The sequence below is a fragment of the Haliotis cracherodii genome, unplaced genomic scaffold (genome assembly GCF_022045235.1).
Source record: "Haliotis cracherodii isolate W230 unplaced genomic scaffold, xgHalCrac1.p SCAF_25, whole genome shotgun sequence".
Lineage (NCBI taxonomy): Eukaryota > Metazoa > Mollusca > Gastropoda > Lepetellida > Haliotidae > Haliotis > Haliotis cracherodii.
This window is the reverse complement of record NW_027266281.1, coordinates 3558509-3568601: the sequence shown is the minus strand read 5'-3', so window position 1 is coordinate 3568601 and position 10093 is coordinate 3558509. Positions and strand designations below refer to the sequence as shown.

Sequence of the window (10093 nt, the reverse complement as noted above, 5' to 3'; positions counted from 1 at the left end):
TCCTCCTCTTCACTCGAAGAACTTTACAACACTTAAGCTGCAACCGTGATCAAGTGATGTGTCATGTCTGTTTCAGGTAGACCATAGACTGTACGTGTTGAACGGATGGACCTCTCACATGTTTGAGGGAGGACCACCTCTTATGGGCTTGAAGATGGAAGAGCTTGAAGATGGAAGAGGAAAACGTTGTCGCGTTATTGTTGTTGTTGTGGTTGTTGTAGGGACATGCAAAGCACTCCCTCCTCCATTGACTTTTCGTATTTCCATTGTATCTGGTTGTGATTGTTTTTTTCATGATTAAACAGTGATTGATTGAACTGACTCTTTGTGTCTTGATTGATCTCAACTCCAATAGAGTGCCGAACCGAGGGTAGAGGTTGAGTTGAGATGTCGTTTACGTTGTCTGTCCGTCTGTCTGTCTGTCTGTCTGTCTGTGCATCTGTCATGTCAGTGCACACCCAAGTGTAAAATTAAAATAAAAATAGATCAAAGAGAAAGGCCATGCTTGAAAGATCAGCTGCCTGGTGTCAGTCATTCCAGTACGCATCGATCCCCACAACCCTTCCCGTGTACCATGTCATGTCATGGATCATGCCGTGTGTCCGTCAACCCAAACACAGCTTGACGTCACGTGATGAGGTGGAGGAGGTGGAGGAGGTGGAAGCTAAGGTCATGACCTTCCGTTGAAGGGAGTAGGGTGAAGAGTTTCATAAAAGCAGGCGAACCCTCAGACCTTCTTTCAGTGAAGTCACCGTCATCATGGAGCAAAGACGTTCTATGAATGCCATGTCATCCTCCCGAGATGCCGTCACCGATTCCGAGTGGGTGTCTGAAAAGGCGAGAGAACAAGAAGCGAGAAAACATCCCCTCTTTAGGGACGACACATGGCGACTCAGTGACATTCTGGAGGGACCTTTTCCTTCTTACACCTTGTGTTATCCTTCTCATCCTCACTATGATTCATTTCAAGAACGTCTGAGGTCTTTTAAAACGTGGCCTAAACAGATGACCCAGACCCCGTATGACATGGCCATGGCTGGCTATTTCTATCCAGGACAAGGTGACTGTGTGACCTGTTATTGCTGCGGTGTGGCACTCCGCCAATGGGAAGCCACAGACCAACCCTGGAAAGAACATCTGAAGCACGCCAAAGTCCCCTGCGAATACTTGTGGGTGTTTTGTCCTGATGGAGAAGTGAACGAAAAATACAGACGTTTGGTGTCCCAAGAAGCACGGAAGAGAAGAGTCGAGTGTCTTGTTCACCCCAAGTGACAAAGTTTCTTTTTTCAAAGTGTACAGACGTTCATACCCTCGTGGTCACCCCCGTGGTCACCACCCCGCCTCGTGTTCACAAAAATCACAGGGACGCCCCTCATCCTGTGACTTTTTGTTTTGTGGTGTTGGTTCATGTGAGCAGGGGGATTAAATTTTTTTTAAAAACCCATAGTCGTGTTGTGTGGTCTGTAGGATGAAAAAAAAAAAAACAGGATCGAAATGCACACCCCGATAAAAAAACCGGATCGAAATCGGACCAATCAGAGGTTTGGGTTGTCGACCAATCAGAGACCGTGCTCGGGTCATGCGGGACTCTGAATGGTCGAACCGGGGTTGTGCTTTCTCTCCCATGGTAAAATCCATTTCCTATGGAAAAGAAACACAGGGGTCGGTCCGTTTTGGAAAACCGAGGTGCAGGCCAGGCCCCGGAACGAACCAATCGGGGGCGCTGCCTGGGGAACCAATCAGGAAGCAGGGTGTCAGTGCCTCTCCTATAAAAACAAAACAAGAGCGAAGCCACTCACACACACACTGCATTCTATGAAACCCATCGTGTCAGCTCGATACAGTTGTATGAAGTGCCAGACCGACAGTCACAGTTACCTGTACTGCCCTGTAGTGACATGCCTCCAGTGTCACCATCAAGGTCACCGTCACTATGTCTGTCCGAAGATGAACAGTCAAGAGAAGCAGGAGAATCGGAACCTGGGCCCCTGTTACAACTGTGAAGCCATGGGTCATTTCGCTGCAGATTGCCCAGAACCCAGTCGAAAGAAGACTCCCCATCGCCTGGACCGCTGTTACAACTGTCGAGCCCTGGGTCATTTCGCTGCAGATTGCCCAGAACCCAGTCGAAAGAAAACGCCAGCAACACCGTCCACGTCGACACCCGTGGCATCCGTGGCACCCGTGACACCCGTGACACAAGTGCTTCATCTCAACGAAGACATGCACGTCGATGTCCTCGACCTAAAAGAATGCCTCACACAACTCCGTGCAGGCGTCACACCTCGTCTAGAGAAAAGAAAACGGGACAGAAGCCCCTCAAGAAAACACGCTTCAAAGCGCCGACGACACCTTCAGTGCGAGGATGAGATGGAAGTAGAGGATGAAGAAGATAAATCATCTGAACAAAGTGACTAACGCATGGGCCATGCTGCCCCCACTGTTTTTACCAGTGTCCCATCGTTTGCAGTTTTTCCAGTGTTCCAGTGTTCCAGTGTTCCTGCCGTTTCCTGTCGTTTCCAGTTTCCAGTTTGTTTTCCAACGGCCCTTTTCAGGGCCACCCATCTCTCCCGAAAGACAACTTTCCTCCTTTGCTTTGACGACCCTCCAAACCAAACCATGAACCCGTCTCCTCCTCCTTTCCTCCCTCCCTCCCTCCCTCCCTCCCTCCCTCCCTTCACCACCATCACCCTCCCTCCCTCCCTTCACCACCGCCACCCCGTCTATGTTTAGAACAACAACAACAACAACAACAACAAACGATTTTTGACGCGCTTCTTTCAATGTCGATCCCGTTCACCTTTTACGTGCGCTTCTCCGGGTTTCCCCCTCCTTCTCCCCGGAAACGGAGGCAACGCCCTCTTGGAGGCGTGCGCCACCGGAAACGGAAGTGCCGCCCTCTTGGATGCGCACGCCACCGGAAACGGAAGCGCCGCCCTCTTGGAGGCGCACGCCACCGGAAACGGAAGTGACGTCATCTTGGAGGCACGCGTAGGTACCTATCATGCACTGCACAGGTCACGTGACCGGAAACGGATGTGCCGCCATCTTGGTTCCATAATCCTGAGGCGGTTCCATAATCCTGAGGCGGTTCTGCACTGATGCTTACAACTACTCATGTCTACTGTACAGTGTTAGAAGTGTTAATGACGCTTCTTGCTGCCATTTGAAACACAGGACTGGAATATCATGTCTACTGTACAGTGTTAGAAGTGTTAATGACGCTTCCGGGGTTACGAGGGGCGATTCGCTGTGCAGAGTTGCGTCCCTTGGGCACGCCAGAAACCTATGATTGTGGGTTCGAATCCTAGTTCGACCCGATTATGTTTCTAGGTTTGTCAGCACCATACCCGTGCTCGTGGGTTTCACCGAAGTGGTAAACGTCTGAGACCTGCATCACTTCCTCACACCTCAAGCTGACACGCCGTGATATAACTGGAATACTGTTTAAACCCAACTTACTCACTCGAATGTATGCAGTGTTAAGCAGGTTAATAGGATACTGAATCACTTTCAGCCACTTTGAATCACCGTGGTCCACACCCGATGTATATACATACCGCGTCAGGGCATGGCATGTGGCAGGCAGCCAACAGTCCGGGGAATAGTGTATCCAAGTTTGTAAACATGTCACAAACATTGCTTTTACTTTTTAAAAACTATATAGATTAAGAATTCAGAAGTGTATAATAGATATTGCCTGCTTCCTCTTGAAATATCACTCTCACTGACTCACTGTATGAACATGCCATTCTTCAACTATACACTGAGCGTAATTACCTATGGCAACCTATATTGAGCTTACCTGTAAGTGTCTAAATATCATTATTTACTGATAGAATGCAAGCCCAGAAAACATGACCTCTATACTGGAGCGAATGGAGCCATGTCTTCCTTATTGTATTTTATACAGACATATATCACTGCTGTGAGCTTATACCACTAGTGGCACACTTTAGGCAGCTCATGATGCACATTAGAAGTCACATAACCTATTGCTTGGAAGGTCTACCATCCGCTCCCCATCACTGGCCAACCACTCCCCATCACTGACCAACCACACCCCATCACTGACCAACCACTCTCCAAAACTGACCCACCACTCCCAATCATTGTCCCACCACTCTACATCACTGACCCACCACTCCCAATCACTAGCCCACCACTCCCCATCACTGACCCATCACTTCCCATCACTGACCCACCACTCCCATGAACTGACCCACCACTCCCAATCACGTGCACTGACCCACCACTCCCCATCACTGACCAACCACACCCCATCACTGACCCAACATTCCCCATCACTGGCCCACCACTCCCCATCACTGACTCACCACTCCTCTTCACTGTCCCACCAGACCCCATCACTGACCCACCACTCCCAATCATTGACCCACCACTCCCCATCACTGACCCAACATTCCCCATCACTGGCCCACCACTCCCCATCACTGACTCACCACTCCTCTTCACTGACCCACAGCTCCTCATCACTGACTCACAACTCCCCATCACTGACCCACCACACCCCATCACTGTCCCACCAGACCCCATCACTGACCCACCACTCCCAATCATTGACCCACCACTCCCCATCACTGACCCAACATTCCCCATCACTGGCCCACCACTCCCCATCACTGACTCACCACACCTCTTCACTGACCCACCGCTCCTCATCACTGACTCACCACTTCCCATCACTGTCCCACCACTCCCCATCACTTTCCCACCAGACCCCATCACTGACCCACCACTCCCCATCACTGACTCACCACTCACCATCACTGACCCACCACTGCCCATCACTGACCCACCACTCCCCATCACTGACCAACCATTCCCCATCACTGACCAACCATTCCCCATCACTGGCCCACCACTGGCCCACTACTCCTCATCACTGACCCACCACTCCCAATCACGTGCACTGACCCAACACTCCCCATCACTGGCCCACCAATCCCATCACTGCTCCCTACACCTCATCACTGACTCACCACTCCCAATCACTGACCAACCACTCCCCATCACTGGCCCACCACACCCCATCACTGACCCACCACTCCCCATCACTGACCAACTACACCCCATCACTGACAAACCACTCTCCAAAACTGACCCACCACTCCCAATCATTGTCCCACCACTCTACATCACTGACCCACCACTCCCAATCACTAGCCCACCACTCCCCATCACTGACCCATCACTTCCCATCACTGACCCACCACTCCCATGAACTGACCCACCACTCCCAATCACGTGCACTGACCAACCACTCTCCAAAACTGACCCACCACTCCCAATCATTGTCCCACCACTCTACATCACTGACCCACCACTCCCAATCACTAGCCCACCACTCCCCATCACTGACCCATCACTTCCCATCACTGACCCACCACTCCCATGAACTGACCCACCACTCCCAATCACGTGCACTGACCCACCACTCCCCATCACTGACCAACCACACCCCATCACTGACCCAACATTCCCCATCACTGGCCCACCACTCCCCATCACTGACTCACCACTCCTCTTCACTGTCCCACCAGACCCCATCACTGACCCACCACTCCCAATCATTGACCCACCACTCCCCATCACTGACCCAACATTCCCCATCACTGGCCCACCACTCCCCATCACTGACTCACCACTCCTCTTCACTGACCCACAGCTCCTCATCACTGACTCACAACTCCCCATCACTGACCCACCACACCCCATCACTGTCCCACCAGACCCCATCACTGACCCACCACTCCCAATCATTGACCCACCACTCCCCATCACTGACCCAACATTCCCCATCACTGGCCCACCACTCCCCATCACTGACTCACCACACCTCTTCACTGACCCACCGCTCCTCATCACTGACTCACCACTTCCCATCACTGTCCCACCACTCCCCATCACTTTCCCACCAGACCCCATCACTGACCCACCACTCCCCATCACTGACTCACCACTCACCATCACTGACCCACCACTGCCCATCACTGACCCACCACTCCCCATCACTGACCAACCATTCCCCATCACTGACCAACCATTCCCCATCACTGGCCCACCACTGGCCCACTACTCCTCATCACTGACCCACCACTCCCAATCACGTGCACTGACCCAACACTCCCCATCACTGGCCCACCAATCCCATCACTGCTCCCTACACCTCATCACTGACTCACCACTCCCAATCACTGACCAACCACTCCCCATCACTGGCCCACCACACCCCATCACTGACCCACCACTCCCCATCACTGACCAACTACACCCCATCACTGACAAACCACTCTCCAAAACTGACCCACCACTCCCAATCATTGTCCCACCACTCTACATCACTGACCCACCACTCCCAATCACTAGCCCACCACTCCCCATCACTGACCCATCACTTCCCATCACTGACCCACCACTCCCATGAACTGACCCACCACTCCCAATCACGTGCACTGACCCACCACTCCCCATCACTGACCAACCACACCCCATCACTGACCCAACATTCCCCATTACTGGCCCACCACTCCCCATCACTGACTCACCACTCCTCTTCACTGACCCACTGCTCCTCATCACTGACTCACAACTCCCCATCACTGACCCACAACACCCCATCACTGTCCCACCAGACCCCATCACTGACCCACCACTCCCAATCACTGACCCACCACTCCCCATCACTGACCCACCACTGCCCATCACTGACCAACCATTCCCCATCACTGGCCCACCACTGGCCCACTACTCCTCATCACTGACCCACCACTCCCAATCACGTGCACTGACCCAACACTCCCCATCACTGGCCCACCAATCCCATCACTGCTCCCTACTCCTCATCACTGACTCACCACTCCCAATCACTGACCCACCACTCCCCATCACTGGCCCACCACACCCCATCACTGTCCCCCACTCCTCATCACTGACTCAACACTCCCCATTACTGACCTACCACTCTCCAAAACTGACCCACCACACCCCATCACTGACTCACCACTCTCCAAAACTGGCCTACCACTCCCCATCACTGGCCCATTATTACCCAAGACTTACCATCCGCTCCCCATCACTGGCCCACCACTCCCCATCACTGACCCACCACTCCCCATCACTGGCCAACCACTCCCCATCACTGACCAACCACACCCCATCACTGACCAACCACTCTCCAAAACTGACCCACCACTACCCATCACTGGCCCACCACTCCCCATCACTGGCCCAATATTCCCCAAGACTTACCATCCGCTCCCCATCACTGACCCACCACTCCCCATCACTGGCCAACCACTCCCCATCACTGACCAACCACACCCCATCACTGACCAACCACTCTCCAAAACTGACCCACCACTACCCATCACTGGCCCACCACTCCCCATCACTGGCCCAATATTCCCCAAGACTTACCATCCGCTCCCCATCACTGACCCACCACTCCCCATCACTGACCCACCACTCTCCAAAACTGACCCACCACTACCCATCACTGGCCCACCACTCCCCATCACTGGCCCAATATTCCCCAAGACTTACCATCCGCTCCCCATCACTGACCCACCACTCCCCATCACTGACCCACCACTCCCCATCACTGGCCCACCACTCCCCATCACTGACCAACCACACCCCATCACTGACCAACCACTCTCCAAAACTGACCCACCACTCCCAATCATTGTCCCACCACTCTCCATCACTGACCCACCACTCCCAATCACTAGCCCACCACTCCCCAAGACTGACCAACTGCTCTCCATCACTGGTCCACCACTCCCCAGCACTGGCCCACCATTCCCCATCACTGACCCACCACTCCCCATCACTGACCCACGGCCGCTGACTTTCCAAATTCGCAACATGTATTATAAAGCTATATCATTACTGTAATGGTCATACACTTAAATGATGTCCCCAAGGCCGACCAACCACTCCCCATCACTGGCCCACCACTCCCCATCACTGACCCACCACTCTCCATCACTGACTCACGGCCCCTGACTTTCCAAATTCGCAACATTTATTATAAAGCTATATCATTACTGTAATGGTCATACACTTAAAAGATGTCTTCATTTTATGATGCTTCAGTTGGGTATCAAGGTAGACTATTTTCATTTTTTTAAGCCCAGTAGGGTGCGCTGTGCACTAGTCTATTTATAGATGCATGTAATCAAGGCATGAAAGGCGTGCACAGAGCCGCAAGGCAGCTGGCTAGGTAGCCACATGAGTTGATGAAAGTGGTCAACAACTGCATTTTAACTAATATCGTTAGTTTTGGATGTATAATTGTGATATTATGTATTTGAATTAATTACATTGCTTCTGGTAAATAACATTTTGTAATTACCATTAATTTCCTAATGTGTCCTAAAATCAACGTTCTTTTGCAAAGAAATGTTTTTGAGTATAGTTTATTTGTATTTACAATCTAAAGTAATGGTATCTTTGCTTTATTTGCAGTCAATCATGAAATGAAATGAAGTGAAATGAAATTAAATGACATGAAATGACATGAAATGGGATGAAATGACATGCATTGACATGAAATACTCATGAAACAGAATAAAATAGACAAAAATTCAAAGATGGAATTGTTTTCATTTGAAAAGTATTAGTGTGATTTTTGAAGTGAACACCTATAAATATAGAATACATACAAAAACATCTTGGCCGAGCATGCATTCATATTTATTCAGATTTACTATGGTAGCAATATATGTGCAATTCAAAAAGAGGGAGAGTTACTTGATAGGTTTAAACAATGACATGATGATTTTACATAATTTTGACAGTTTTCTCAATGTTCCTAGTCGTGAATTATTGCAAAGAAAATTCATTTTATGCATATTGGGTTCAATGAATCTGTGTAAAAAATGTTTTCTTTCGTTTTCTAAAGATGGACAAATGCGAGATGCGTGCGGTGGAGCGTTGTCCTGTTGAAACGGCTCTCTCCGGCGTCAAATGATTGGAAGAAGGTTAGGTTGAAGAATTTGATTCATGTATCGATTTGCTGTCAAAATTCCCTTAACCACAACCAATTCAAATTTTGTTGTGTCGGACACGCACACGCACACGCACACGCGCACACGCACGCACACGCACACCGAATTTGTCGTGTCTACCATCTCGCCGGTGAAGCAGAAATCGTGATTTATCGCTAAACCACACCCGTCTCCAGTTTCTCTTATTCCAAGGCTGTGAGGTATGGCACCAACGCAAGCGTCGCTGTCGATGGATCTGTTGCAAAACAGGGACGTTAACTTGTCTTCTGGGTCGGATTCCAGCCTCGCGAAGAATGCTCCTAACAGTCTGGTCCGATATACCCCTAAAACCAGGTATGCGTCCTGCAGTCTCCGTAGCTGTAGCATTGCGATGACGTAGGTGGAACAGTCGAATGTAGCGATCCTGTGCAGGGTTGGTTACTCTTGGTCGGACGGTCTGCAAAGGAATTGAACTGTGTGTATCGGTCACAAAGGCGACAAATGCTGCTGTGGCGGAGGTTGAAGAGGAGTGCAACAGACGACCCCCTCTTTGGATACGTCCTATGGCAATGTCCCGATTGGCGGCGCTGAGTCTCTGCATTCTCGAACTTGAAAAATGTTGACAATTGAATTACAAATTATTCGCTTATGCTTGCCTTTGTTATAGCCTCTACCACGAGTTACGAATGCCCTAACATGCACGTGCATTTGCTTTACTGTTTTCCTCCATGACATTGTTGAAAAAGTGTGAAAACAATGCCGTTTAAGACATTGCAAATCGACTATGGCTTCGTTTTGACACACCGTTTGTCGAATATCAGGCCACCAATATTTTCCAATTAGCATATATCAAATTGATAAGCCGGATTTTTGGTGTAGTCAGATTCAATGAACTCAATACTACCTGTGTGTTTCTTTTTTGAAGTGTGTGTATCTAAAACCAAGGTTTAATTTTTTTAGGTGAACAAGCTAAATCATCAAAAGTAATATTTTTATAAGTAAAGGGCCCCTAGAAAAAAGAAGATACCCATACCAACCAAGGAATAATATTACATTGAAAAATAAAATGCTGTGGGAAT

At 50.0% G+C, this 10093-nt stretch overlaps 2 protein-coding genes across 2 annotated transcripts; both read left to right on the top strand.

Annotated features, from left to right (window-relative positions):
- The first annotated feature begins 1815 nt into the window (after positions 1-1815).
- Positions 1816-2418, top strand: LOC139472826 (ATP-dependent RNA helicase glh-2-like). Its single transcript, XM_071255302.1, has one exon. It carries the CDS (start codon positions 1816-1818, stop codon positions 2416-2418), a length of 603 nt encoding a protein of 200 aa, XP_071111403.1.
- A 1364-nt stretch (positions 2419-3782) lies between these two features.
- On the top strand, positions 3783-7873 carry LOC139472645 (uncharacterized). The gene is made up of 4 exons (XM_071255112.1): positions 3783-3807; positions 4362-4928; positions 5565-6131; positions 6657-7873. Exons 1-4 carry the CDS (start codon positions 3783-3785, stop codon positions 7871-7873), a joined length of 2376 nt encoding a protein of 791 aa, XP_071111213.1.
- The last annotated feature ends 2220 nt before the right edge of the window (positions 7874-10093 follow it).

Bases quoted from the DNA above. Each gene is read 5' to 3' on its own strand.
- LOC139472826 (XM_071255302.1), top strand. From the start codon at position 1,816: ATGAAACCCATCGTGTCAGCTCGATACAGTTGTATGAAGTGCCAGACC.
- LOC139472645 (XM_071255112.1), top strand. From the start codon at position 3,783: ATGGCAACCTATATTGAGCTTACCT. The intron at 4,929-5,564 runs GTGCACTGACCC...CTGTCCCACCAG, and splicing joins GACCCACCACTCCCAATCAC to ACCCCATCACTGACCCACCA. The intron at 6,132-6,656 runs GTGCACTGACCC...CTGTCCCACCAG, and splicing joins GACCCACCACTCCCAATCAC to ACCCCATCACTGACCCACCA.